At 47.0% G+C, this 27,943-nt stretch overlaps 3 protein-coding genes and 2 non-coding genes across 28 annotated transcripts; 2 read left to right on the top strand and 3 right to left on the bottom strand.

The window, feature by feature from the left end:
- The first annotated feature begins 612 nt into the window (after positions 1–612).
- On the top strand, positions 613–7,575 carry LOC1274512 (delta-1-pyrroline-5-carboxylate dehydrogenase, mitochondrial). 2 transcript variants are annotated; one of them, XM_313649.5, is made up of 6 exons: positions 613–718; positions 1,041–1,287; positions 1,529–1,872; positions 4,402–5,241; positions 5,320–5,910; positions 6,001–7,575. In XM_313649.5, exons 3-6 carry the CDS (start codon positions 1,817–1,819, stop codon positions 6,233–6,235), a joined length of 1,722 nt encoding a protein of 573 aa, XP_313649.4. In that variant the 5' UTR covers positions 613–718; positions 1,041–1,287; positions 1,529–1,816; the 3' UTR covers positions 6,236–7,575. The 2 variants fall into 2 exon arrangements, with proteins under 2 accessions (XP_313649.4, XP_061503043.1); XM_061647059.1 differs by lacking the exons at positions 613–718; positions 1,041–1,287 and adding an exon at positions 1,316–1,456.
- A 441-nt stretch (positions 7,576–8,016) lies between these two features.
- On the bottom strand, positions 8,017–8,088 carry Trnah-gug (transfer RNA histidin (anticodon GUG)). The gene has a single exon. It is a non-coding gene; the product is annotated as a tRNA-His (tRNA).
- Positions 8,089–8,355: 267 nt separating this feature from the next.
- Trnag-ucc (transfer RNA glycine (anticodon UCC)) lies at positions 8,356–8,427 on the bottom strand. The gene has a single exon. It is a non-coding gene; the product is annotated as a tRNA-Gly (tRNA).
- A 266-nt stretch (positions 8,428–8,693) lies between these two features.
- On the bottom strand, positions 8,694–14,820 carry LOC1274511 (transcription elongation factor B polypeptide 3). Of its 3 annotated transcripts, none has more exons than XM_061647033.1 (5): positions 13,073–14,820; positions 12,084–12,477; positions 9,986–11,844; positions 9,600–9,888; positions 8,694–9,524 (listed from the first exon to the last, which is right to left on the bottom strand). In XM_061647033.1, exons 1-5 carry the CDS (start codon positions 13,142–13,144, stop codon positions 9,436–9,438), a joined length of 2,703 nt encoding a protein of 900 aa, XP_061503017.1. In that variant the 5' UTR covers positions 13,145–14,820; the 3' UTR covers positions 8,694–9,435. The 3 variants fall into 3 exon arrangements, with proteins under 3 accessions (XP_061503017.1, XP_061503019.1, XP_061503016.1); XM_061647035.1 differs by having other exon boundaries at positions 13,836–14,345; XM_061647032.1 differs by having other exon boundaries at positions 8,694–9,888; positions 13,073–14,349.
- A 138-nt stretch (positions 14,821–14,958) lies between these two features.
- On the top strand, positions 14,959–27,838 carry LOC1274510 (glutamate dehydrogenase, mitochondrial). Of its 21 annotated transcripts, none has more exons than XM_061647050.1 (7): positions 15,084–15,348; positions 16,051–16,528; positions 21,471–22,063; positions 22,141–22,302; positions 22,381–22,585; positions 25,101–25,145; positions 26,370–27,838. In XM_061647050.1, the coding sequence occupies exons 2-7, from the start codon at positions 16,096–16,098 to the stop codon at positions 26,639–26,641; spliced, it is 1,710 nt and encodes a 569-aa protein (XP_061503034.1). In that variant the 5' UTR covers positions 15,084–15,348; positions 16,051–16,095; the 3' UTR covers positions 26,642–27,838. The 21 variants fall into 21 exon arrangements, with proteins under 21 accessions (XP_061503038.1, XP_061503034.1, XP_061503022.1 ...); XM_061647038.1 differs by having other exon boundaries at positions 25,101–25,217; XM_003436747.2 differs by lacking the exons at positions 25,101–25,145; positions 26,370–27,838 and adding exons at positions 23,330–23,377; positions 24,211–24,754.
- The last annotated feature ends 105 nt before the right edge of the window (positions 27,839–27,943 follow it).

Genomic DNA, 27,943 nt, shown 5'->3' with positions numbered 1-27,943 from the left:
TTATGAAAAAACTGGCTAGGTTTTATCAAAACATAATATAAATTTCAAAAAAAAGTCAGGATTTTTTGATATAACATATACTTTGACTCATTGTCCTTGTTATTCGAGCATCCGTGCGAAATCGATTCCCGATGAGCCCGGATAAACGGCGCTCCACTGTAAGTACAAATATGGTGTATTGTATAAGAAAAATTAAATAAATTAAAAGCATCCAAGCATCCGCTAGCATCCGCGCCACGAACACCAAGTGGTTTTTTCTAGTTTTTCGTCAAGTTGCGAACGTAGATAAAACAATATGGCTATATTTTTTTCATATCATTTTTTATTTAAATTTTATTACATATATTTTTCTTTCACACTATCAAAATGGCATAGAGCAATACGGCCTTTTTTCTACCGTTCCACCTGAATAAAAAAAATATAATGGCCAAGTGTTTTTATATCATAAACATAATTGACATACCCATACCAATCAAAGGCACATTTAAACCGCTAACACTTTTCGGATAGCTTAATATTTTGTTCACAAACTGTCATCAACTTCGCTCCCTAGCTCTTTTTCTCTCACGTTATCGATTTTTTCTCCTGCTTCTGTTCCTCTCACGTTGCACCATTTCTCACATATCGTTCGTCACACGATGAGTGTTTCATGTCGGTTGTTTTGATTCTTGGTGTGCGCTGTATTTGCAGGTGTTGTGCAGTAAACTATCCAACACACGTATGTCATTTGTCATAGATTACACTTATTTGCTGCAACCGGCGGTAAATTTAAACAAAAAAAATCATTGTAAAAAGAACTGAACCCGGCTGGATTAATGGCAAGAGTGAACAATTTTATCCATCATTTGACAACTCCATGCGGGTTTGTGACGTTCTCTCACAAGCCACCGCCGTGCATTTGCCTTTGTTTGTGTGTGTGTGTGTGTGTGCGTGTCTGTGTGTGTGTGTGTGATGTTTTTCTCGCAATCCGATATGCACTCGCATTCTCACTCTCCCGCTCTGGCGCAACCCCCTTTCTCTCTTTCTCATTCTCATTTCAGACAGCAGCTGGTGCGGCGGCAATGGGCCCAGCAATAAAGAAGCAACGCGGGTGGGAAAAATTGCATTCGGAACCGATCTCAAAAACTTGCGCCTTGCAAACGACGTGCTCGTGGTCATAGTTTGTCCGTCGAGTGATATTGCCGCGGTACAACGCGATCCCCAGGTCCAACACACCGTCAAGTGGTTGTTGCGGTCGGCAGTGCGTGCAAAGAACAGCGGCAGCGAGAGCGTTCCGTTCTGAAAAGAGTGAGTGTGTGAGCAATAGCGGGCCCTCCCGTTTTGCCGCTGTGTATCTTAGTTGGCGGGGTGGCCTTACGTAATTTCTGCCACAGAACTATCGCGAAATTATCCGCTTAACTACAGCACCTCTCCCGTCTGGCCAAGGCCAACGGCCGTGTTTTCGGGGCCATACTCTGTGTGCAATATTACTCTGTCTTTTCCTTACGGGGGTTTCGTTTCCTTATACTAAAGTACACATTCTTTCCAGCAAACGGTCAACTGCGGGACAGTGTAAATTAGTCCCCGTCTCGGATACAGCGAGCGCGTTAAAGTGTGTGTGTGAGTGTGTGTGTGTGTTTGGTCTTGAAAGTCGTGCCGCACCAGTAGCCGCAGCACATCTTACTACAGAGTGAAGGTTCAATCGATCCACGGGAAATTCCGTACCGTCACGTAATCGCGTGAAAATTATCACCCCTACCGACCACCACCACCGGAAGCAGGAAAAGTAGCCACCGAGCAGCAGCAGCACCAGCAGCAGCAGCACAACATAACAACAATGTTCACCGTTTGCAAGAGTGCGGCAGGGACAACGCTGGTCGCCAGCCTGCAAAGGTCAGTTCAAAGCATCACACACCCCAAATGGTATCGCCCGATAAAGTTGGCGCAAAACTATTGTCAGCCGGTAAAAGAAGGCAAGCAGCGAGTGAAGCGATGCACCACCCCACAGACTGTGGCGAGGGTTCTATTTTCGTGCCCAACAAATTCGATACATCTTTCACGGATCATCGATCTGCAACAAAACTTTACATTTCCTTGCACTTGCCCACTTAGTTTCTTTTGGCTTTTTTTTTAATTGTACGTGGCCCTGCATTTGCTCGATGAGTAGCGGCAACAGCAGGAGCAGCAGCAACAGAAAGTAACTGTGGCAGTGCGCTCTTGTTTAGCACTCTCTCACACCAATCACTCTCCCGAAGCGAACAAACCCCTGTCGAATGCACCTCCTACGCCCACCAGAACTGCAACAGTGCACAGAGTTGCATATAATGAGCAGATATTTTCGGTTTCAAGGCCTTGCTTTTGCAAAGCAAATATTAACAGGAAGCTCACTGCGTATTCGAACCGTATGACGGATGTCTTGTGTTAACTACTATAATAGTTGTTAAGTTGCCAACTATGTGCTCTCAGCATTCAATCTGGGACAGATATTTGCATACCGGGCATATTAAACTATGCACAATCGTATGAGAGAATCGATAACCGCGATACGAAACAAGTGGCATTGGTAACATAATGGATCGTCCATACATGAAAAGCCTGTTACACAAACCCGTCCTACGGTCCTGGTATCCGAAGGGAGAGGAACACCATCGAGAGCAAATTGTTGTCAGCTCTGAAGGGTAGCAGGATTTGAAGTATGTTTATTTATCGTTAAATATTTCCCTCTCTCTCTCTCTCTCTCTCTCCTCGTCATTCGTTACAAGTCGATAGTAACCAGCACTGGGTTGTAAAGAGTATTCGTATCTTTTACGAGTCCTGGTACCATATCGAGGCGAAACTAGGATTATCTAATAATAGAAAAATCAAATCTCAATAGCTTTGAAATGGTTTGATTGTCCCACGCGTCGTTGCCTTCCACAATCGTCTCGGAAATGATAAGACTTTGCAAAACGAAATCAATACCGCCCCAAAGCGATTGGTTGCGATGTCAAAAATAGTACTTGCTATCAACCTGCAATCCAAGCAATCAGATAAATCATAGAAACAACCCAGCAACGCACGCTGTGCACATCACAACAATCTTGCGGCTGCTCTCTCGCTCTCTTTCTCTAACACACTCCTCACACACACGATACTGTTGTGTACTTGCACCTGCGCTCATGCGATCAATCTGTCTCGTTCCAACCGAACCGTATCTTAAGATAAAGAACATTTACTCACCTGTTCGCTAGAAATGCCTCGAACGAGCGTACCAACACACCTGCGGTTGACAATGCAATTCATATCTATGGCTCTTAATGCATTAGCTGTTGTTGTTTTGTTGCTTTACTTCTTTTTTGCTCGCTATTGCTGTGCTTTGTCAGCAATTATAAATCAGCTGACCACGGACAAAGCGCAGCTTAGGGCCGCCGTTCGCTTGCACTTTGGTACGATCAAATGTGTTCCACGACTATCCGGTGTACACACATGCATGGGGCTGGTCTCTGCTGGTCTGCCCAGCTTATCTTACAACACCAGCCAGCCCGTGTGAGTGGGCGATGCTTTACAATGTTTAGAAATAGTGCATATACTCTGGCTGCCGTCTTGTTTGCCGCATTAATGTTGCACCTCAACCTGTCGGGTAGAGGCTTGGAAGGACAAGGACACGCAAAAAAAACATCTAAACGCAACACTTTGTGTAGTAAATATAGCATAAGTGCTATATTTATCGACTGACGTCATCGTAGAGCGGAATATCCAATTGGTTGGATTGGGAAAGTGAAAAGCCGCGAAACATGGTTCTTTTGCTGTTGGCTTAAAGCTAGGGATCGAAATTTAAATATTTTAACTACAACAAAACAATTTATCCTCGAGCAGCCCGAGCTTGATGATTAATCGATGGTTCTTATGTTGTGGAACATTATGCGTCATAATTAAATACTCAAAACGTGCATGAAAGAGACTGCATACAAGTTCCCAGTTTTGGCATTAACTGGCCACAATTGGGGAAGAAAACTGTTGTGACCATGAGCGGCATCGACCATATTGGTTTATTGATTTTTTTCTTTTTCAAACAAATATCACGTGAATGCTGGATGTCCTCACTCATGTTTGCCTTTTTAATGTCCGGTGTGTGTATATTTCATGCCAAAATTCTAGAGAAATGTCGTTGTTTTTTTTACATGTAAACAAGACTTTTTTCAAACCAGTTCATACACTTCTATTCAGCTTTTGATCGTTCTTCACAATATCGTGCCAGTTATCGCCCTCAGTTGATCAGCTTCGCTGGATGTGTTTTCGTCATAAAAAACACACACACATTCACCCGCAACCACTTGTGCGGAATGCTTAATGAAATGATCATAAATTTGTTGATTCGCGGACAACGTCCGCTTACGCATCTGATTTCACGACCTTGTTTTGTTGCTTATATGTTTTTTATAGGTATGGCGTCCGCGCAATGTCGTCGTCGGTGGTGCATGCCCCCAAGCTGGCCGAATTCCCGCTGGAGAATGAACCTATTCTCGGCTACCGCAAAGGGTCGAAGGAACGCAAAGAGCTGGAAAGTGCGTTGAAGAAAGCCGCCTCCAAGATGGAAGACGTGCCGATCGTCATCGGCTCGGAAGAGATCCGCTCGAAGGAGGTGCGTCACCAGGTAATGCCACACAACCACAAACACAAGCTGGCCCAGTTCTACTACGCGGATCAAAAGCTGCTGCAGAAGGCGATCAAGACGGCCACGGAAACGCAGGTGAAGTGGGACCGCACCCCGCTCGATGAGCGCATTCGCATCTGGCAGAAGGCGGCCGATCTGATGGCCGGTCCGTACCGCCAGGAGCTGAACGCAGCCACCATGCTCGGGCAGGCGAAGACCGTGATCCAGGCGGAGATCGATTCCGCCGCCGAGCTGATCGATTTCATCCGCATGAACACGTACTACCTAAAGGAGGCGGCCAAATATCAGCCGATTAGCGAGGATGCGAAGGTGACGAAAAATTCGATGCGATTCCGTGGCATCGATGGGTTCATCGCTGCCGTCAGTCCGTTCAACTTCACTGCCATCGGCGGCAATCTGGCGTACACGCCCGCCCTCATGGGTAACGGTGTGCTGTGGAAGCCGTCCGACACTGCCCTGCTCTCCAACTACGTCATTTTCAAGATCATGCGTGAGGCTGGCGTACCACCGGGTGTGGTAAACTTCGTGCCCACTGATGGCCCTGTCTTTGGCGATACGATCACAGCCTCACCGCATCTGGCCGGTATCAACTTTACCGGATCAGTACCGTGAGTATCCTTAGAGAACAACATCGATGTAAAAATACACACACTAAACCCCCCGGGGTTCGATTCAATTCTTTTCAGAACGTTCAACCGGTTGTGGCGCCAGGTGGGCGAGAACATTAACAGCTACAACAATTTCCCCCGACTGATTGGCGAGTGCGGCGGCAAGAACTACCACTTTGTGCATCCGTCCGCGGATGTGGAGTCGGTGGTGAACGGCACGATCCGGTCCGCGTTCGAGTTTTGCGGCCAGAAGTGTTCGGCCTGTTCGCGTATGTACGTGCCCGAGTCGCTGTGGCCGAAGGTGAAGGACGGGCTGCTGATGATCCGCGACACGCTCAAGGTGGGCGACGTGACCGATTTTTCCAACTTCACTTCGGCCGTCATCGACGACAAAGCATTTGCGCGTATCAAATCGTACATCGAGCACGCCCGCAGCTCCAAAAATCTGACCATTCTCGGCGGCGGCAAGTGCGACGACAGCAAGGGTTACTTCATCGAGCCGACCATTGTGCAGACCACGGACCCGACCGATCGCATCATGACGGAGGAAATCTTTGGCCCGGTGCTCACGATCTACGTGTACAAGGATAAGGATCTCGACAGTGCGATGAAGCTGGTCGGTGGCTCGACCCGGTTCGCACTGACCGGTGCCGTGTTTGCGCAGGATCAGTAAGTGTACATCCTCCGCCGTGCCCCGGGGGAAGGATAGCTCGATCGCTCGCTCGCTCGGTTTTAACTGTAAATTATGTTCTTTTTCAGAGCATTCCTCAAACGAGCACTCGAAGAGTTCAAGATGACAGCCGGTAACTTCTACCTGAACGACAAATCAACCGGTTCGGTGGTCGGTCAGCAGCCGTTCGGCGGTGGCCGTATGTCCGGCACGAACGACAAGGCCGGCGGACCACACTACGTGCTGCGGTGGGCCACTCCGCAATCGATCAAGGAAACGTTCGTCCCGCTGAAGGACATCGATTATCCGTACATGCGTGAATAAGCGCACCACGCACTCGGCGTACGATAAAACAGCTGGCGATGTTTGTTTTGTTTTTGTTTTGTTTATAGAGTCGAACGATTAGTCCGCTTCCGCTCATGTTGGGTGAGAATTTTGCGTCTATTCCTTAACCGTCCGGTTTCCCCCATTGTTTTCCACATTTCAGCACATAGCGAGCTATTTATCAGTTGATTTTTTCTGTTATCGTACTCTTACGTTGCGTACGACGGACATTGCGTGGCGGATTTCCCATTACTCGTAGAGCCTAATTCAGTCGAGTCGACACCCCTCAGCAGCAGGACCTGTAGTTATGTTTTTCCTTGTTTTGCTTCCCAACATTAAGCTGAGCTTAATTGCAGCAATTTGTCTGCAAAAGATTCATTTTTTACATGGTTGCTTCTCACTTGCGGAAGACTATTTTGAGAAGGGGAGGGTAAGCAACTGGAAGCCGGACGTGAAATGAAATATTGTGTTGGTGTTACTATAACAAAACAGAACGCCGGTGCCCGGAATACAATTTGACAATACTTAGCGAAGCAACCGCGCGCCCCCGGACCGCCGCCGTTCCCGACGCAGGATGCAGTACTAAATGCAATCCGCATTACTAAGCTATCTCCTCCGTTCACACGGCCGTGCTGGTCCTTCTTTTCTGTTTGCCCTTCTCTCCGACGGCAGAAGCACGCTGTAAGACGGCCAGTGGGCGTGCTGCTGCTTACGCAAGGGAGAAGCGGGCCATTTTATAGTGTACCTACTTGTTGATTATGCGCTGATCTTCTTTTGCGAGAGCACGGGCTCGGACGATACGGAAACGGCTCTCACTGTGATTAATTAGAACGAATTGCAAAAAAATCCAGTTGCGAATTAAGTATTACCGATGCGGCGGTGTCAATGGAAAACACACAACAGCCATTCGATGACACGTGTGCCGATGTGGTGCCGGGTCGGGGTCTGATGAGAACGAACGAGATATACTACCACAGGTTACATAGAGCGATACATACTGACCGACCGACCGTATTTGTGTAGACTCCACTTCTATATGTAATCATCAGCGAACAACATAAAACCAAATCTCAACACAAAACCATCTATACCATGTTGTGTGGTGCGTGCGTCAGTATACCAGTAAACCACGTGCGTGCAACGGCATAACACACAGCAAACAATGCCCCCGGTTTGTTGCCGCATTACAGGCCGTACCAGACCAGTGTGGTGCAAGCAACTATCATAAGCGTAGTGTAAGAAATGAGACAACAATAATACTGGATAATATTGAACGAAAAACAAACACACACACACACACAATGGATAAGTTAATAAATGTTTTAAAAACTGAAAACAAATGGGGCGGTTAATTAATTATCACATAAATTAGATGCATCATAAAGGTGGTGTTATTAAAACGACAAATTACAACAAAATCCATAATAGAAAACCATGCATCATCACAGCGAAATAGCTTAAGTTTCTTACACAAATAACATACGTGCATGAGTGGATAAGAAAGAAGAAGGTCAGGTAAATCAATCAACAAGCTATTTGCTATTGGAACTATTCAATCGTCTCCCAAATAATGGCATAATACAACACATACACACCCTCTCTCACCTGCCAAACATATTTTCTTTATGTTATTTTTAATCTTATTTTTAATCTTTAACAAATTACAAATTTATTATTGTTTTGTTTACTGTGCTATACTACTTTACTTCACAGGTAAACAATAAGTTTCACAAAATAATCCGTTTCACACACATTCTTCCGTGACAGTGTTTTTATGACACTGCCGTGACCAGGATTCGAACCTGGGTTACTACGGCCACAACGTAGGGTCCTAACCACTAGACGATCACGGCTATCGAATGCTTGTGTTGGTGAGAGTTACAACTACAATTTTGTTGCTTACAATACACCAAAAACCTAATAAATATGTTATAATGATGATACATATTTTTTTACTAACATATTTTCAACAAGCCCAAGATTAAACATAACTGAATGTCTTGTAATGTAATGTTCGCTGATTTGAGGAGTTTATTTCTTTCCTACATTGCGCGTAGGTTGGTTGGTAAAATTAGCCATGATAACGGTCAAACTTTATTTAAAATGTTAAAAAAGCTTCGTGCGTCGGCCGGGAATCGAACCCGGATCAACTGCTTGGAAGGCAACTATGCTGACCATTACACCACCGACGCTCTGACAATTGGAGGCGAATTTTGCAAACTGCCCGCCAGTTCCTGGAAATCCAGCAAAAACGATGTATGATGCTGAATGCTTTGAAGCTTATACAGATGTTGGCCCCCTCGCCGGCATCTGTAGCCTTTTAGATTAGCGATACACTCTTATCACATTTGTGAACAATTATTTGTGTATGGTGCCATATTCTGGAAATGTTCACCGCCAAATGTTGTTTCGGATATATACGTTTATCTATCCAGTGAATTTAATTAAACATTCATCGTTAAAATTTCAAATAATATGTATTTTACGTACGTAGTATAATAGGCAAACGATTGGATATAACAAACATAAACGAACCGCTCATTACACGCCCTCCGCTGTAAACTGTGTCCTATACTTTTAATATGTATATCCACAAACCACACTGCATCGATCAGAACATTAAGAGGGAAGAAAGAAAAATAAAATCGAACACACGCTCACACACACACAATCAATGACATGATAAACTCAGTTACTTCATACACCGCACTCAGGCTGTATAGGGTAGCCCATGGCGCTGGACTTGTTCTGTGTAGGTTTGATACCTTTTTATACAATCATTTACTAATAGCCGTTCGGTAGTTGGTGCTGCGCATAGCGAGATCGATTCTACTTGTTGTCATATATATTTTACCAACTGCACTATGTAACCTGCATTTAACTCAGCGTAGACATGCACAGATCGATTTGTAAAAGATGATATTAAAGAGACATAGCATAAATAAGGCGTTTGAGTGACGATGTAAAACGTAATTTAGAAAACACTTTAAAAAAAACCTAACACCGCGTTCAAAAAGTGATTTAAGAAGGAGTAAACTAGATGAGTGTAATGCGTTGTTTCGTGTGTTATTGAACGCCACAACCTAGAGCCATTGGTTGCATCTCCGGAGGGCGCCGTGTTGTACCAAATCGAGCAGTCCTTCTTGAACAGTGCTCCCGCGACAGTTGACACTCTTTGGGCGAGTAATAGTCCAGGTATCCTAACGCCGGAAGCTGGTTTTGAAACCCTTCATGGAGGACAATACTTTTGCCATCATTGGAGCTTTGCGTGGTTTGGTGGGCTGAAAAACTGTACAGAATAGTTTCAACATTAATACTGCGCTGCGCTGTAACACGTTCACCGCCTGCAGCATTGTTATCTTACCTTGCGCTTGAGCATTATCGCGCACACCAGCCGCTACTCGTAACCGCGCGTCACCGGCCTGCGCCACATTGCCTGCCTTTAGTGCAGCTACACGTGCCGCGGGTGAAACGACCGGCGCACGAGCCGTGCCGTATTTGACCTGCTTGCTTATTACACTGCGCGGTGGCTTTACGGCGGAGTCGACGTACGCTAGCTGCGTTTTACGTATTGGAGCCGCCGCCTGTTCCTGCGACAGCTTAATATTCTGCGTGAGGCTTCTCAGCTTCGCATCCCGCTCCTCGGAGCAGCGCTGCAATATGGAAGGGGTGGGGGGGAGGGACGATAGAATTAGAATTTGTTGCATATCAGGGAGTACAAAACACGACACGATGATGATGTTAACTTACCAGGAACATTTCTCGCCACGTTTCCAGCTCCTCTTCGTTGCGCTGCTTCGAACGGAAGGTACGCTTACAGTGCTGCTCCCACAGAACATCACTGTCCTCGACAAAGTGCGGATTGAAGTGTTCCAGATGGAGCAGCTGAGTCGGATTGGCCCGTTCCAGCACCGGCTTCAGAATGTAGAACGGTATACCACCCGTCGCGCCTATCTCATCGATGTGGTCCTGCAGCAGGCGAATGCACAGCTCGTACAGTGTCGGAATGACGCCCTTCGAGTTCGTCTTCATGCCAGAGTACACTTTCGTGCGCATGTTCTTCGACTGCATGCTCTGCCCGAGCGCTTCCTCTTCCGTCAGGGGTCGACCTTTGTTGCCACGCCCGCTAGGACCACCCATAAACACACACTCCATCACGGTCTGGTTGAGCGGCATCGGGCGATAGTGGGGCGAAATCATCGGTAGCGATTCCACTATCTCCGACGCCTCCGGAAGCGGTTCCAGCTTAACGTTCTGTGAAAGCAGCTCCGAGGCCGTCGGTACGCCACCGTTACGCCCAACCGAGGAAGAGGAGGAAGACGAGGAAGGTCTGGCTGAATCTTGCTTGCTTCTCCCATACGATGCCGATTGGCCTTCTTGCGTGCGTGACGAAGAGGAAGAGGAGGAGGAGGAGGAAGGTTTCGTTACAGATACTTTCACCTTCTCCTTACTACCACCACCGGGGGGCTTTTTCTTCGACCCGGAAGGCATACCGATCATGGCTAGCGCATCGGCAAAACTCGCACCACCGGAACAGTCAAGGCCACCGTTGCCATCCTCGCCCGCGGAATCGTCGTTATTGGGCTCCTGGCTGTTGGCGGATGGTGAGCTAGATTTGTCTTTTCGTTTCGATTTGGACCTTGATTCGTCTACCCTTTCCAGGGATGATTCGGATTTCTCCTGATGCTCCCGCCGCTTCGAGGAGGAAGACGACGAGGAATGGCCTTTCGATTTGTCCTTCTTCGCATGTGATGATGATGATGTAGAAGTGTGTGAAGAGGACGGCATTGTGCCATCGGTAGTATCGCCGCGATCGGATCTATGTTCCTTGCGGGAACGCTTGCTGGAAGATGATGCTGAATCTCCGTCCACGTCCGCCTCGTCCGAAGCGTGTCTTTTTGAGCTCCCACTTGGCTCATCTCTCGATCGATGCCGGCTCTCTTTATGACTAGAATCTTTCCGTGCGTGACTGCTACCATTACTGCTAGTGCTACTGCTAATGCTAATATTATGAATGCTACTGCTGCCGCCGCCGCCGCCGCCACCATGCTCACTAGTGTTGTTGCTGCTGTGATGCTTTGAGGAACTGCGATCTTTGTGTCGTTCGCCGTCACTGTGGGATGACGATTTTTTCGCGGATCCATGATGGTCCACCCTCGAGGAGGAAGATTTGTGAGATTTCGATTCGCCTCCACTCGACGAATGGCGATGATGGTGGTCACTGTCGCTCTTGCGTTTGCTGCTGCTGCTACTGCTACTGCTGCTGCCGTGACTTTTGTGTTTGTCTCCACTCCCCGAACCGTTGGCCGATTTCGACGAGCTGGAGCTGTGATGATGATTTCGTGAGCTGCTACCGCTCGAGTGTCTCTTAATGCTACTATTATTACTAGACGAGCTATTGTGATGTTCATTCCACTGCATGGAAGCGGCTTTAAGCTCGGACCTTAGCTCATGATCTGGCTCTACCGCACGGTGATGGAAAACGTGGTGTACTTCTGGCTGGGCGATGTGGCCGTCCGACGATTCATCCCCGTTGCTGTCGCTGTTATTACCTTCAGGTTCTTCGCGATACTCCTCGTCCACGCGTAACGACGGTTCTTCGTATGATTCTGAAAACAAAACCACCCAATTATCATTAATACAAGCAATAGCTCTGGTAAAAAAGCCTCAGTTACCAACAGAAATCGAAGGTAAATGTTTGCCATCGCAACAGATTGCACAGCCCAATCTTACTTAATGCATCTATTTATGTGTCATTTTTAGCTACCAAGTGTTAACCGTTGCATTCAGTTCATCCTGTACACATCCCGTTGCTGCTATATTTGCTTAACTTGAAGCATTCACCTACCATTTTGATCTTCATTGTGCGATGCACGATCGTTATTATCGTCGTCCTCGTCGTCGTCATCTTCGTCATCCTCATCTTCGTCTTCTGGCTCTCTCGTCCGATGGTGATGACCCTCTTCTTCCTCCTGGTCGCTCATGTCGCTCCGATGCTGCCGGTCTTCGGTCTGTCTTCCGTCTGAATCCGCACCCTCACCATGGGAACCCGCATTACCGGTGTTATCGTCCGATTCCTCCGCTGCTACCATCGCTTTCCACTTGGTCACGAGGGCTTTGGCCGCAACACCCACTTCACCCTCGTACTTCCGCAAACTGTTGACCGTTCGTCCGATGCCGGTGTCCTGCAGATGTCGCACGGATATTGGCAGCTTATACAGCTTCCCGATACAATGCACAATCTGTGGTAAAAAAAACACATATTTGTATTAAAAACAATGCATTTTTTATATCCAATCGATCGTCATTCATTTGTTTCCGTCAAGCTTTTTCCGGTTAAGTTACTGAATCGAAATCAAATCGCTCAAACATTTTTGGTTTTAATTTTAGTTAGCTAAACTCACAAGAGAATCAAACGTTCTATCTAGTAGCTGCCGGTTATCTATGAACATGCAACACACAATAATCAAGCGAAACAGCATCACAAGTACCAAACCATATCTTTTCTCGGTTTGTGCGGTTAAATTCTCAGCTACCAACCACGTGGAGTGACCTTGCTACTAACGCATAATTATCAACGTCGATGTGGCACATCCAAGCAGGTCTTAGAACTCGGGGTACATTTTATGCTGCTGGCGGCGTTCAGACTTATGGAACCCCATGACATCCTTACAGCAAGGAGGCTTGTGTAAGGTTTTGTACTCACGGAAGACAGGTAAGTCGTTCAGAGTAACGGTATAAATCGGGTTGAGACATCTTTCGTAGCTGCCCAGAGACAGGCAGGGCCAAGTGCCATGGACCGTTGACTTTTTAATGAGTTGCAACCGATGTACTTACCCTTGCTGTATCGTTAAGCGATTTGTTGATACTCGTCTGGTAGTGATTGATAATGTCCACAATCGACGACATCTTGGCCACCGGGTTCTTCGACCTTCCTCGAGTTTGATGATGACGACGACGGATTTTCCCTTTCTCCTAAGGGGTGCTGTTTTCCAGACTGCCAGCCAGCAAATGCCCGTCTTCTTCTTCGTCACGCTTCCGTAACCTGCTTCTTTTGCGGTCCCTCACGGTCGCTCCCTGCGCTGCTCGGCTGTGCGCTGTTATTCCGCGGGCACACAAATCCAACAACCCATACACGCTCACTTCCTCGTGTTAAATTCTATACATACATGCAGCTTTGCGCACAGGTACGTACTGTTGAAAAGGGGGTACTACGATCGTATGGGCCCTTTTTTGCAAGGTTTTACGGATCGACCCGACTCTCCGTCCTTCGGGGAACTGTCACAACAATGCGCTGGCAATTCGTGGACTTCTAACGGCGATGACGACAGCAAAAGGACGAAGGCTGTATTAACAAAACCCACACACACACACATAAACTCACACATTAAAAGTATAATTCCTACATTCTGTTTCAACCGTCTCGGCAAAACTCACGAGTCCCCATTTGCACTTTTCCCTGTCTGCTGCATAGCTACAGCATAGCTGCTACTTTCTTACTGCTGCTGCTGCTGCTGCTGTTCGTTCACACACGCATATGCGTAAACATGACAGAGGTAAACACACAAACACACACACACATGCACATTCAAATACGCACTAGCAGATATGCAGACACCTGGTGGTGTGTTGCCTAGGGGAAAATCGCTTGCCAGCACATCGATCGTCGCCAGCTAGGATTTACTTTCGCTACAGAAACTGTCGCCCTCGGTGATTGCCCGTGAAGGAGGGGGGGCGATGACTAGAAACAATTGGGTGATGCATTCGCCAATTGCACCACTTTTCTTCCCCCGTTGACTGTTCGCTCACTTTCTATTACTTGCCAGTCACCGTCATCTGTTCTGAACAACCGTTACGCAATGTAAATCACAGGCAGGGACACAGAATGAACGACCAAACACACGGGCGATGCTGCTCTTGATGGCTCTGTTGCTGGATGAAATTGTTGTTGATTTTGCGATTTAATTTTCACCAATTAGAAGGTCAGCGATAACGTAAGCAAGACGACACAAATATGCTACTAACTTATCGTAGCACACACAGCATACACACTGCCTCGATACGCCATTCCTGCTTACGTTCATCAGCTGAAACGGGGGAAGTGCGGTTGTGTATGTGTGTGTTTGCGTGCACATTTGTTCCGCTGCGAGAGCTGTCAAACTTCGGGTATTCACCACTACCAATGCAAATACAGTGGACACACTTGCTAATTGAAAATTTACACCAGGCAGTTAAAGGGACCAGGTGAACAAGAAAAGGGTTTTTTTTACGATTATCATCGTTTTGGATCAATTATTTTGAAATCAAAAAAGATTCCTTCCCAAAATTAAAAGCTTGTTTAATAAGTTTAAAATAACATATCACCATCTCAATTCCACACTCCAAATTTAAATATTCCATAGGTATTCAAAGTTGAATGAAAGCTGTTTTAATTACAACAAAAAAGAGATCCTAAGCTAATTATTTCCTTTAAAAACATTCGAAGCAGCGCGGGAAATGTAAATATAGCTCACCATGCCCAAAATTAAAAGATTTTAGTTTTGTTCTATCGAATAAAGCTATAAAAATTCTATTTGAAATTTCAAAAACATTCTGCCAACCCAAAAAATCGAACGAGACCAATGCCTCTTCGTACACATTGTACATGTGGCTGTCAAATGTCAACATTCACAGATGCATGTGTGCGAGAGAGAGTGTGTGTATTTGTTGTTTACGGTGTTTGTTTTGCTTCTTCCTCCACGCCGGGTTCGTTGATCCAACACCTTCAAATGGCCATTTTTCTCCCCGGTGCGTGACGTCACTACCGAAAACCGGCAGTATCGAAAAATAGAAATCCCCCCTTTCACACACATACACACACACAGCGAGACGTCGCTCTATATGCTCTATGGCGCACGTGTGGGCGGTGTGTATGGGAAAGGATATGCGTTAGGTGTGGTGAGGTGCAAAGCAGAATCATATCAAAGCTCACGGGTCGGCACCATCATCGGGGGACATAAATTTCGAAGAAAACGCTCTCGCACGGTCAATCCGTCCCGTCGGTGCGTCGCGGGTAGTGCGAGATTTTCAGCCCATCAATCGCCAGTCACCACTGTCCACGAAACCGTTGCTGGGTGAGTATGCATGGTGTCTCTCAGGTCCACGTGTGCGTGCGTGCGTGTGTGCGTGGTAGTGTGTGTGTGAATGTGTACGAGGCGATATGAAAAAGAAAAAACGCGACGAGCGCAGGGAGAGTGTGTGCGCACTCTGGGCTGCGAATGCGCTTGTCAAAGCGAAACGCCACACCGCAGCAGCAGCAGCAGTGCCCGGATTTCGAACCGTGTGCTTTTCTCCGCCGTCAGCGACGTCGTATTCCATCGCCAACCGTGAAGGAAGGAACGCGGCCTGTGCGGTTCTTCGTTCTTCCGCAGTCTTTCGGGTAGCTCTGTGTGCGTGCGCGAGCGCTTTGTGTGTGGTTTTTCGTTCGGAATTTTCTATCCATTTTTCGGTGCGTAAAATATATTTTTCCCTAGCGCACCTTATTTCAGCAAAGCGGTATTCTTGATATGTAATTAAAAAAAAGTAACCACAAAAAATCACTCATTAACCCACCTGTGCGAGATGATTAATGGTGGCGTGATTCGGGTGTTCTCCTGAGTTTGTGTCTGTGTGTGTGTGTGTTGGTGCTTTTAGGACATAATTTTGAGAAGTGGAACACACCGTGAGCGTGAAAAATTTTGCATCTAATTTTGTTTCCTGCCTGCTTTTTTCTTCCTTTTTCTTTTATTTTTATTTTTAACTCGCTGCACATTTTGCGGGACACGGCGGTGCAACAGCAGCAGCAGTAAGTGAACCACCCAGCAGTAAAAAAAACCCTCACCATGTATCACCTGAAGACGATCGCGAAGAATGCCACCATCAAGCAGGAGGTGGCCACGCTGGTCAAGGCCGTTGCGGCCGTCCAGCAGCCGATGGCGATGAACCAGCAGCAGCCGAAGCGCACCTACGCCGAGCACCAGATCCCGGAGCGGCTGAAGGATGTGTCGACCGCGGCCAACCCGCGCTTCTTCGACATGGTCGAGTACTTCTTCCACCGCGCCTGCCAGATCTGCGAGGACAAGCTGGTGGAGGACATGAAGGGCCGTGCCTCGATGGACGAGAAGAAGAAGAAGGTGAAGGGCATTCTGATGCTGATGCAGCCGTGCGATCACATCATCGAGATTGCCTTTCCGCTGCGACGCGATTCCGGCGACTACGAGATGATTACCGGCTACCGTGCCCAGCACTGCACCCACCGTACCCCGACCAAGGGCGGTAAGTAGTTTTGGGGTGCCCGAAAACGAAAATCGAAAACCACACTCTGACAGCGATCCGATTATGTAACCGCGCCCGACCGAACCGACCGACACGAACCACACCACGTCGTGGCTCTAAGTGCGTTGGGTTACATTGGTTACGACGCGATGTGAACTAACAGGAAGCAAGAACTCTTGAACGCGTTGTAATGCTATCCCGTGCACTTTCGTTTCTTCCGTGCCGAGTGTGAATGGCTGCTGCTTTTCAATTACACTTTCTGCTGGTGTATCGTGTATCGCTCATAGAGTGGTGCAATGGTGGCCATGTGATGATTCATGCGTTCACGCCTACGATGGTGAAAAGAGGAAACGCGTTCAGAACGAATTTATCGTTTGGCAATGGCATGGAACCTCCAAGCGAACGAGATAATTCCGTCACATGGTGCCAGTAGTATGAGAAACTATGTGGAAAAAGGCGGTTCTCGCTACATGTGTTCCGGTGCAAGTGCAGAAAAAAATCATGGGAATTGTTTTCCAATCTTTCGTCACCACGTGATGATATCAAGCTCGCATTGATCAAATGATGAATTCAATAAGAAAATCATCGGTTCAGGGCCTTGCTCATCTGTACAGTTGTCAAGCACGATGTGTAAGATAGAGATAAGTGTGCGCTGTAGCACTCAACCCATGTTGCGGACCGTATCTTAATGCTGCAGCGTCCATTATCAATGGCCATTTGCTTGAAAGTCGAGAAGGCCCGATTGGCTCGATTGAAGACATTGGAAACTGTTGCTTTTTGTCCATTATTGTAGCATTTTCACTTCAAAAGTACATACACGTTAATGTAATTATACACTAAAAGAGAGACAATTACAGATTTCTTTCTCTTCTTCTTCTTCTTTTTCTTCTTCTTCTTCTTCTTCTTCTTCTTCGAATGAATTGAAAGTGTCTATTGAACGTTTTCTATTATTGAAACCAATTGAAACAGCCAACACCTCCCATAAGCAATAAAGATTAGATTAGAAATGTGGCCCCCGGTAAGAGACACCCGCCGTTACCCGCGCTAACAAACGAGTAGATGCATTGATGGTGCTGGCCGAGATCAGTTATACGCAATTGCCTTTTTACCCATGACGATCCCGTGACGATCAATCAAGCACAAGAATATCGGTTCTAATTGGCGTGGAGCTAAGCGCATGGGGGTCGCCATAGTACATTTGACTGGGTTAAAACAAATTTTCGTTCTAAAATCACCATTACAATGCAATTCTGTGCAATGTGCTGAATGAATGAACGGAACGATGCACAACATTGCTTGCACAAATAACAGATTTGTACGCTGTGCTCTGGTATGTTTAAAATGCAGAATGGCATGAAAATCCAGAAGGGGAGAAGGAACGGCTAACAAAGCAGTACCGCAGCAGTACAGCATGCCGCACACAGACGATAAAGCATAAAGCGCGCAAGACATACAATAAAAACACATGTACAAGATGTTGTCAAGCAAGCACGTGTTCGCTGTTCGGATCCTGTTCAGCCCTGTGTTCTTCAACTGCAATCATGGTGCATGTGCAATGCATAGGGCCGTTCAGTGGGGGGTTGTGCAGTGTAACGAGTTGATGGCCGAGCGCACTCGAGCCATCCCAGCCACTTGAGAAGCACATTCCATTACACACACTTTCACTTCAGCTGGAGGGGATGAAAACGAGAACGCTCCGGTATGATGTACGGTAACGGCTCGCTGTTGTCATAGCAGACACCATCCCGGCCAAGGGGTTGGGATGCATGGGGACATTCCCATCATCTCTCACTTCCAGCCGAGAAAGGGGTGTTGTTCTAGTTGCTGAAGGGTGTCGGTGCGATACGATTATCATCTATGGGGCCGCTAATCGCATACGTACGCATTGCCAGGGGCAAGCAGTATAGCGCCCTTTTACGGTGTGCCCATCGGACAGCAGGGGGAGAGCAGCATTCTCTTCTCCTCAAGGTCATCGGTGTATGTCGCGCAAGTTGATAAGGAGCGAGCGTTTGGAGAAGAAGCGCGGAAGCGACAAAAGGAAACAGCGCGAGTACTACCACCTCACTAGGTGGGTACGTCTGTCCGGTTTGGTGCAAAGCAGTGCGCGATCCGATTCTAATGTCGTAACTAATTTTTATAGTGCTGCCAGGCTCAGCTGATAACGGTAGCCAGGCCAGGAAACACTGTTGCAAAAAGCAGCAGCAGCGAAGGCGATCCCGCATAAGGCGGTCACGACGCTGGCAGGGAAAGTAAACATGTGCTTGAGTCTTGAGTATGGTTAAGGTGGTACGATGCACGTTACTCTTTTGCGTTGTGTTTTCGGGTTAAGTGGCACTTATCTCATAAATCCACGTTAACGCAGGGGTTGCTCGATTTTTGTGTGTTGAACCTAATTCTGTCCCGCTTGTGTATCGCACACATAAAAACGTACGATGCCATCCCACCCCTTGGGGGTGTGTCTCCGCAATGACCGCTTTGCGTCACCGCGAACGGAAAAATCGATCCACAGGCTAAAAATATTGCTGCACAATTCCTGCCGCTGGTGGGTTTATGGTAATCGCCGTTGTGGTGGCGCACAGCACTCTCCATTCAACCACCACCCATATGTAATGGGGGTTCGATGGGTGTGTGTGGTGCATTCTGCTAATGCTTGCGATTTGTTCGCACTGGCAAACACAGCGCACTGTATAGATTCTTGGCTGTTTATTTGCTTCTTCTACGATGATTGTGTCACTAAGTCACGAGGTCTAGTGCCGCCGGGATCGCGCCAGCGTGAGGATGTTACGTAAAACAACAAGCGTACGCGCGCGCTGCTGCTGCTCCGTGGTAGAGATCTCGTTTGTTCTATTGGCCACGATGCCGCTATCTAATAAATTTGCTGTTACTAGCCTACCGAAGATCGGTGGAGGAATCACGCGCAGCGTTAATGTAAAGTCGCGTGGCCATTTAGCACAGGTGAAAAACGATCTCTAATCGTTGTTAGCTAGTCCGATTAGCGCATGCCAACTTTGATCAACACGCACGCGGCTTGATCCAAGGTTTGTTTTTGTGTCAATTTTCACATCATGAATCTGGCTACGGGATGGAATGTTGTGAACAATCGCGATTTCCTTTTTTCTGCGCTGTGCTTGCCACATTAACCCAGTGTCCCCCCTGCGCTCATGATTTTTGGCATTTACGCTCACACCGGCTGGCGGCGCGCAATGGGTGACATTTTACGCACCTGTCGCGCGTGTATGAAATGAGAAGCAATTATAAATAGCCAAACAAACTAAATCTCAGCATTTCAAACCAATTCTGACTTTTCTTCGTAAATAGACCGAAGTGAAGCGCTCGATACACAGCAATATTTAACTCGGCCGATATTTTCTCGTTTTCACGGGTGCAATATATGTTGTTGTTTACCTGGGGCTACTTTCGCGTTTTACGATTAAATTAGCATACACATTAGAACTGACTGCCACCATGGGCCGCACATGTTTCCTGCTGTCGCATCTTACCTGCTTGGAATCAATGGGTTATGCAAATTTCGCTAATAAATAAACGAACACCTCCCTGTGGATGTCGTACACGCACCATCATCTGTGAAGGTTATACATATGATATCGTTAGCATGGTTCTCTCTCTATTGCCCTGGCAACAATTTCGATTGGTGGTGTGTCGTCTAAGTGCTGATGATTCGATGCCACATCACCTGTGTACGCTTACCAATTTACCTATCACATTAGACTCACCTTGTGGGGTGGTGGCTACATTGTTGCGCGTGGTGCGATATTTCGCTTCGATTAGAGTCGACCGATCGATTGGATTCGTAAATAGTTTGAATTGTTGTGTATTTACACACATACCGTCGTCGGGAGCGATCGCCATTTCCTGAACGACATTGGGATCATTTCGTACCTTCACGACCGCGGTTGCTATGATGTTACATAATGGCATAACGATTTAAAGGCCTTCTTCCTGAGTTTGTTTTTCGGCTTAATCGCTTCCCAGAGCGGAATTGTTTGTCTGCGAGGGGCGTTTTTTTGTTTTTGTCGTGCCGTGCGTGGAGTGTTGGGATGAAAGATATTCTAAATTTAGCCTGCACGCGGTCTTCTAACTCGACACACCATGCTCAAGTTTCATTGCTCGCAAGAAACAGACGAATCAAGGTGCATGTGTGTATGCGTGTTATGTTTTCCGGTTGGAGCACATCACATGCGTAGCACACTGCGATCAAAACAAACCCTTCAGCGAACGTACAGAAGATCGTCTGTTTCACCCGACGCCTACGTGTCAGCAGCAAGCAGAATTTTTGACCCAGCCGGTGACTAATCTTGTTATGCGCATGGCGGGTAGCATTCCCGTTCAAACATTCTAAACCGGTTGAGCGATGATGCGGTGAAGCTTAACGATCGTTCCACCGAGCCGCGGGAATACCAGTTCGATGGATGGTTCGATCGTTGTTGCCATGTTGCTGCCCTGTTGGCTTTCGCCTGCCCCAAAGAAGAGGTTAATGCGTTTGCTTTTGATACGAGCATACACACTGACGTATGTGTGTTTGTATGTTTGTGTGTCCTTTAGCCTTTCTAGATTTGTAGTTTTATTTTGCATCCATAGAAAACAAGGCTCTGTTCCTGCGTCAATGAACGAATTAGTATGCCATGCAAAACACAAAAGCCTTGAGGAAGACCGTTGTCTAGTAGGCCTTCGCTTCCCATACCTTGTTGATAAGCGCATCGAGTTCTTCCCAAGACCAAAACGCGACTGCAAAAATGGCAACTACAACAACAACAAAACCCGTCCGGGTGGTTAATATTTTTGAATATCTTATCTGCTACGGTTTGAGCGGGGCCAGTTCAATGTGACCCTGAATGTGACATCTTTTTTGAAGCTTCGTGCTTTGCTGTGTAACCCACCATCGCTGATAATCGTCCTATCTTTCTGCTTCCCCATTTGCCAGGTATTCGTTTCTCGCTGGACGTGTCGCGCGATGAAGTGAAAGCCCTGTCCGCGCTGATGACGTTCAAGTGCGCCTGTGTGGATGTACCGTTCGGTGGCGCCAAGGCCGGTGTCAAGATCGATCCCCGCAAGTACTCCGAGCATGAGCTGGAGAAGATTACCCGCCGTTTCGCGCTGGAGCTGTCCAAGAAGGGCTTCATCGGCCCGGGCATCGATGTGCCGGCCCCGGACATGGGAACGGGCGAGCGCGAGATGTCCTGGATTGCGGACACGTACGCCAAGACGATCGGCCATCTGGATATTAATGCGCACGCGTGCGTCACCGGCAAGCCGATCAACCAGGGCGGCATTCACGGCCGTGTGTCCGCCACCGGACGTGGTGTGTTCCACGGGCTGGACAACTTCATCAAGGAGGCGAACTATATGGCGCAGATAGGCACGACGCCCGGCTGGGGCGGCAAGACCTTCATCGTGCAGGGCTTCGGTAATGTCGGTCTGCACTCGTGCCGCTACCTGACCCGTGCCGGTGCCACCTGCATCGGTGTGATTGAGCACGACGGTTCGATCTTCAACCCGCAGGGTATCGACCCGAAGGTGAGTAATGCCTGCCCGACAAACCCGTCCTGCAAAATGGCACCAAAATGGCTCTGAATCCTCCGAATTTGTTGTAGGCTCTGGAAGATTACAAGAACGAGAAGGGCACGATCGTTGGCTTCCCAGGCGCGCAGCCGTATGAGGGCGAAAACCTGATGTACGAGCAGTGCGACATCTTCATCCCGGCTGCCGTCGAGAAGGTTATCACCGCCGAGAACGCTGGCAAAATTAATGCCAAGGTAACAAACACAATATAAACCCGCCGATAACGGTGTCAAAAATGTCCCTTACTAATTACGTGTACCCAATCATCACAGATCATTGCCGAAGCTGCCAACGGTCCCACTACCCCGGCCGCGGACAAGATCCTGATCGACCGCAACATTCTCGTCATTCCGGATCTGTACATCAACGCTGGTGGTGTGACGGTATCGTTCTTCGAATGGCTCAAGAACCTGAACCACGTCTCGTACGGTCGTCTGACGTTCAAGTACGAGCGAGAGTCGAACTACCATCTGCTCGGTGAGTTTTCCAGTATTGCATGCATACAGCTGGCTTCCCGAAAATTGCACTAGCCCGCAAATGCTTGCTCGCTGTTATATGCTATTATTTCACACCACCGGCGGACAATCGCGTCCCCGCCCCGCCTGCCTACAGTGGTGTTTACATCTAGTGAGTGAACTAGACGCGCAATAATAACACCGACACCGCACGCGGACGATCCTGTCCGAGGTGTCTTGCTTTAGGTTGCTTTATTTAGGTAGTGGAAAATCAATCGGCAATCGAACCACCACCACCTCCACACCATTCCACTGAAATTGTAGAGGCACTTAACAGGAATTGGCTTTGGAAGTGCGGCAGCAGCAGCTTCTCCACAGCATCAAGCTCATTGAACCATCATCCAAACAAACAAAAAACCAATCTAAACGTAGCTGCATGTGCAACCGATTAATTGGCAGCACGAGAGCGGTGAAGGGATGAAGGGAACAGTACTTCCAGTACTTGGCCATCATCACACCGTTTCCGTCATAACGTCTGCATGTTATGACGCCAAAATGTATGCAACATTCCACAAAATGCGCTTTATAGAGAAGCTGTTCGTTTGCGCTATGCATGCCCCAGTTGGCGCCAGTACCAATCGCACTTACCTTTATCAACCCGTTTTGTTTGTTGAATTGTTTTCTTTTATTTTCACATTATTTCCTTTCTTTCTTCTACTTTCTATACACTTTACTTGTACGGCCCTATTCTTCTTCTTCGGTGCAGCTTCCATTCAGCAATCGTTGGAGCGATTCGTATTTAGCGACGAAGAGAGTAAAGTATCCCTTATACAACGGCGGTCTCTCTTTGTGTGCTTGTGTACCCCGATACCGATGTGTTTTGTTGTCAATTTGGAATTTTACCTCCATTGTGTTACCCAACCACCCACACCCACCCATTGGAACAACGTGCAAAATTCGGCATGGTTTTGTTTTTGTTTTTGTGGGTTCTTTTTGTGCCATGATGTCAATCTACGCAATTGGTTTATCCCCTAAACCTAAATGTATCCATTTTCCACCAAACACCTACTTGGTTCACAAAATTGGTATTGCCGTACACACACACAACACGTGTCCTAACAACAACAAGCTGACTGTTCTCTACTACTCGGTTATGTCCTTGTTGCTGCCAACAACTCCCCACACTGAGCATCGTTGAGTGTAAAACATTCTTTGTCGTTCCGGTTCCCCTCGAATCCGCTTCCCGCGTGTTGTGAATTGGTTTTTTTAATGAAAAGATAGCCCCCTCTTCCTGCTACTGTTGCTACGGCACTACTGGCTTGCCCGTTTGAATGAAACTAACAGATACTTGACCCATAGAACTAACAGCGTGACGCATGGTTTGCCCTTCGTAGTGAAGTTTGAAATTAACCGTTTTTTTTTACATATCTATACTTTCGTTGCGGGCCCCTCTTGCTCATGTTGGGCCCGTTGCGCTTGTTGTGCTGTTTTGTGTGTATGTGGATGATGTTTTAACCACGGCTAATAACAGCAACACCAACAAACGGCCAACTGATTTGGATTTTCTATTCTCTTCTCTTGATTTCGGTTCGTTCGGCTTCCATTCTGTCTCTCCGTGTGCCGCGCACGTGGGTTGATCGCGCACAGAATCGGTTCAGCGATCACTTGAGGCACGGTTTGGCACGGTCGGAGGCAAGATCCCGATCGAAGCGTCCGAAGCCTTCAAGAAGCGCATCTCCGGTGCCTCGGAGAAGGACATCGTGCACTCCGGGCTGGACTACACGATGGAGCGTTCGGCGCGCGCCATCATGATCACCGCCATGCGCTACAACCTCGGACTGGACCTCCGCTCGGCCGCATACATCAACTCGATCGAAAAGATCTTCCAGACGTACCGTGACGCCGGTCTTGCCTTCTAAAAGCAACCAAGTGTGGAGCCACACAATCAGTGCCGGCAGTTTCGTTTATGCGTGTTTCTTTTTTAAATATTGATCCTTTGAACAGTGTGTGCTCTCTATACAACTATCTCCCTATCTCTCTCCATTAGTGCTAGGTTTTCTATAACCCGTTCTCTAAGACAAGGCATTTCGGTTCGATGGTGTACTTTTACGATGTAATGTTATACTCCTGCTTGCCCCTGCGGAGTACGACTGCGGGGTAGAAATACACACTAATTTTACTATATCTCATATATATATATTGCCGATAGCGTTACGTGCTTTTATTTATTCGCTTCTCTGCCAATCGCGATCTTTGGCCGATCTTGAATACATTTCTCACCCAGGATAATCTACAGTTTCTCGTTCATTTCGGGAACAGTGCATTTGGATAACACATAAAACATTTATGACACGGTTTATCTTCTATTCTCTTCTCTTTCTCTCTCTTTCTCTCTCTCTCTCTTCCCGTTATCTTACGAATTTCGTTTCGTATTCGGGGGGTGCGTGTGTGTGTGCGCGCGCGTGTGGTTTGCGTCCAACCATAAAAAAACGACTACTACTTCTACTCTACACCAACCCATCCATCCATCCATCCAGCATCCGTCCAGGAATCGCTCGAAAAGCATATGAGCGCGGAAGACAGTAAAGTATCCAAAGTTTCCCAGCTTTTACAACAAATGTTTTGCAACCCCACTGTGGTCGTTTCCCGTCACCGCAAGTTTCGTTTCACTTAGCGTGTTTATTTAGTTTTCTGGTGGCTCCTCCCGCTCATCGCACCCTCTCTCTCTCTCTTTACTTCCTTCTTGTTTCGCTGTTGTGCTAATAAGTTAGTTTAATGCATCACACATATTTCTTAGCCTCCGGTTGCATTCGAACGATCAAGCACAGCAGATTGTTACTGGACAAAAGAGAGATCTTTGTGTCACACTTTTGCGGGGAGGGCATGTGCACGATCGCGATCTTCCGATTCTCTCTTTGTAACTTACCGCAACCCTATAGTTAATCTTGTCTGCTTTCTATTGTGAAGTATATTTCCAAACCTTCATGGGTGATCCTTTCTCCTCTGTGGGTTAGGTTGTTGCTTTAAGTTTCTGTTCTTGATCGCTCTTCTAGGTTCGTGTGCGTGTGTGTGTGTTTTTTTTTATTTCATATTTTTATTAGGTTCTATTAATTGTTTCATTCTTTGCTACGGTTAGATATATAGGTGCAATAGTATTGAAAAATTAGTTAGAGTTTTTATCAAGCACAACCTGCCTTGTTGTTAGTTCGTGGCAATAGTCGTAATAGATAGTGATCCACTCCTTTCTAGGAAACAGAACGCGTCAATTCATTAAATTCAAAATTTTATGATCGAATTCATATTCATAACCTACATATAACTGTCAAAATTGTTCCCATCTCTGTTAGTGTTTAATCGCACGCATGTTTTTCGTTTTCATCATTGGAGTAAGACTTCTTTCATTCAAAAAAAAAAAAAAATCGGGGTATATATCGTATTGTTTGTTGTATTATAGTCAACCAAATGTACTAATTATCGACTTCAGCTAAACGAGAACTATGTTTTCAATGCTACAATTGCATAAAAGACTTGAGCAGGTCGGCCAGAAGTCATCTGTCCTTTGTCGTCCTTCTCGCGTTCATCAACTGGGTTCTTTTCTCATTCATCTCTCTTCCACTCGACTAATAAGGGACTGAACACTCTGATCCATCCATGTTTATCGCAATTGCACCCCATACCACCTCTAGTATACAACTTCTCACCGATCGAAACCGTCTTTATACGGCGACGATCGATAATTTGTATTGCTGGCAGTGTGTATCCTTTGAGCACCGGTTTAATCGTACCCATTTCCTGTTTCGTCACAGAATCCGTACAGGCCTCGCTGGAGCGTCGCTTCGGTAATGTCGGTGGCAAGATTCCGGTCACGCCCTCGGAAGCATTCCAGAAGCGCATCTCCGGTGCCTCGGAGAAGGACATCGTGCACTCCGGACTGGACTACACGATGGAGCGTTCGGCACGCGCCATCATGAAGACGGCCATGAAGTACAATCTCGGACTGGACCTTCGCTCGGCCGCTTACGTCAACTCGATCGAAAAGATCTTCCAGACGTACCGTGACGCCGGTCTCGCTTTCTAAGCCCGGACAGGGAGAAGATAAAACCCCGCTTACCTTTCATGCCAGCGAAGACACGCATTTCGATTCAAGACACACGGAGACGAACAAAACGAGCGCGCGCCAGCCAGCACAACTGGTTCTAAGTTAATTTGCCGGTGAGGGGGGAAATAGGATGCAACAGAACAGCCAGAGAGAGAGAGAGAGAGAGAGAGAGAGAGAGAGAGAGAGAGAGAGAGAGAGAGAGAGAGAGAGAGAGAGAGAGAGAGAGAGATAGGAGTGAAAACAGCCACCGGCGATCGTGCTTTTTCCCATTGTTAGATGTCTAAGGTTTCGTTTACCTACACCTACCTCATCGCCGTGCCGATGCGGAATGGCTACAAGTGATGATTCCCACATTCCACGAGTACGAGTACTATGAACAACTGTGGTGTGTTGCAATACTTTCTACACCGCGCACCGCATCTCAACACACACACACACATTCCATTTTTAATAATCTTTTTATTCGGCCAAAAGCGGTCTCTCTGCGTACGATCGGTGGTACTTGCTTGATGATTGTGTATGATGATACTGGTGGCTGTTGTGGGCAGGATTCGTTCCTCGGTTGGCACTGCACTTGTTGTTCGATAAGTTTTATTTGTATTCATGTACTTACATTCATCCATCGTGCGGTACAGTTTAACTTCTACAAGCGACGGAATGATTACGCATTAAGTTTCATTAGCACGCTATACCTTTGAAACAAACACAAACGCACCAAGAAGAACCGAAAAACGACGCAATTCAACATTCCCACAGCAGATCACAATCGGAAATCCGTCTCAACAGCACACCAGCAGTATATTTAGTCGTGTAATCGAGATTTAAAATCCGGGAAGGGTCCCCCCCCACCCCATACAAACACAACTGACTGCCACAATTTGCGAAAGTACACTCGGTGTTCTCTTGTGTTAGGTACTATTTTGCAACTTTGCGCCCTTCTGCACAGTTCTAAACGTAATGCCTCACCGGACGACGGAACCATTTGGAAAAAGCGTGTATTTTAAAAAACTACCAATGGCATGCGCACTCAAAAACTAAGCCTAACAGCCGCAAACAATCTTACCTAAACGATAAAGAAACTGGAGTAAGATGAAGTAAAACAAAAAAACAGCTGACGCGATGCAAAAGTGACCCACTCTAAATAAAGCGAAAGTAATCTAACAAAAAACAAAAACATACTGCGTTACTCCCTTTCATTGATGAGAAAGTTGATATTGTCCGAACGGTGCCACAGACGCACACTAAAGTCTTTCAATCGTGGGATGGGGTCTTTACTGTAAA

This window comes from Anopheles gambiae, chromosome 2, assembly GCF_943734735.2.
Source record: "Anopheles gambiae chromosome 2, idAnoGambNW_F1_1, whole genome shotgun sequence".
NCBI classification, from domain to species: Eukaryota; Metazoa; Arthropoda; class Insecta; order Diptera; family Culicidae; genus Anopheles; species Anopheles gambiae.
This window is presented reverse-complemented; position numbering and strand designations above follow the sequence as displayed.

What these genes read in the sequence shown, in the direction of transcription:
- LOC1274512 (XM_313649.5), top strand. Translation starts at nt 1,817, where the DNA reads ATGTTCACCGTTTGCAAGAGTGCGGCAGGGACAACGCTGGTCGCCAGC. An exon ending in AACTTTACCGGATCAGTACC is followed by an intron (nt 5,242 to 5,319) that starts GTGAGTATCCTT and finishes AATTCTTTTCAG; the next exon opens with AACGTTCAACCGGTTGTGGC. An exon ending in GCCGTGTTTGCGCAGGATCA is followed by an intron (nt 5,911 to 6,000) that starts GTAAGTGTACAT and finishes GTTCTTTTTCAG; the next exon opens with AGCATTCCTCAAACGAGCAC.
- LOC1274511 (XM_061647032.1), bottom strand. Translation starts at nt 13,144, where the DNA reads ATGTCGTCGATTGTGGACATTATCAATCACTACCAGACGAGTATCAAC. An exon ending in GCACAATGAAGATCAAAATG is followed by an intron (nt 11,845 to 12,083) that starts GTAGGTGAATGC and finishes TTTTGTTTTCAG; the next exon opens with AATCATACGAAGAACCGTCG. An exon ending in CGTGGCGAGAAATGTTCCTG is followed by an intron (nt 9,889 to 9,985) that starts GTAAGTTAACAT and finishes TCCATATTGCAG; the next exon opens with CGCTGCTCCGAGGAGCGGGA.
- LOC1274510 (XM_061647038.1), top strand. Translation starts at nt 16,096, where the DNA reads ATGTATCACCTGAAGACGATCGCGAAGAATGCCACCATCAAGCAGGAG. An exon ending in CGCAGGGTATCGACCCGAAG is followed by an intron (nt 22,064 to 22,140) that starts GTGAGTAATGCC and finishes AATTTGTTGTAG; the next exon opens with GCTCTGGAAGATTACAAGAA. An exon ending in GTCGAACTACCATCTGCTCG is followed by an intron (nt 22,586 to 25,100) that starts GTGAGTTTTCCA and finishes CCATCCATCCAG; the next exon opens with CATCCGTCCAGGAATCGCTC.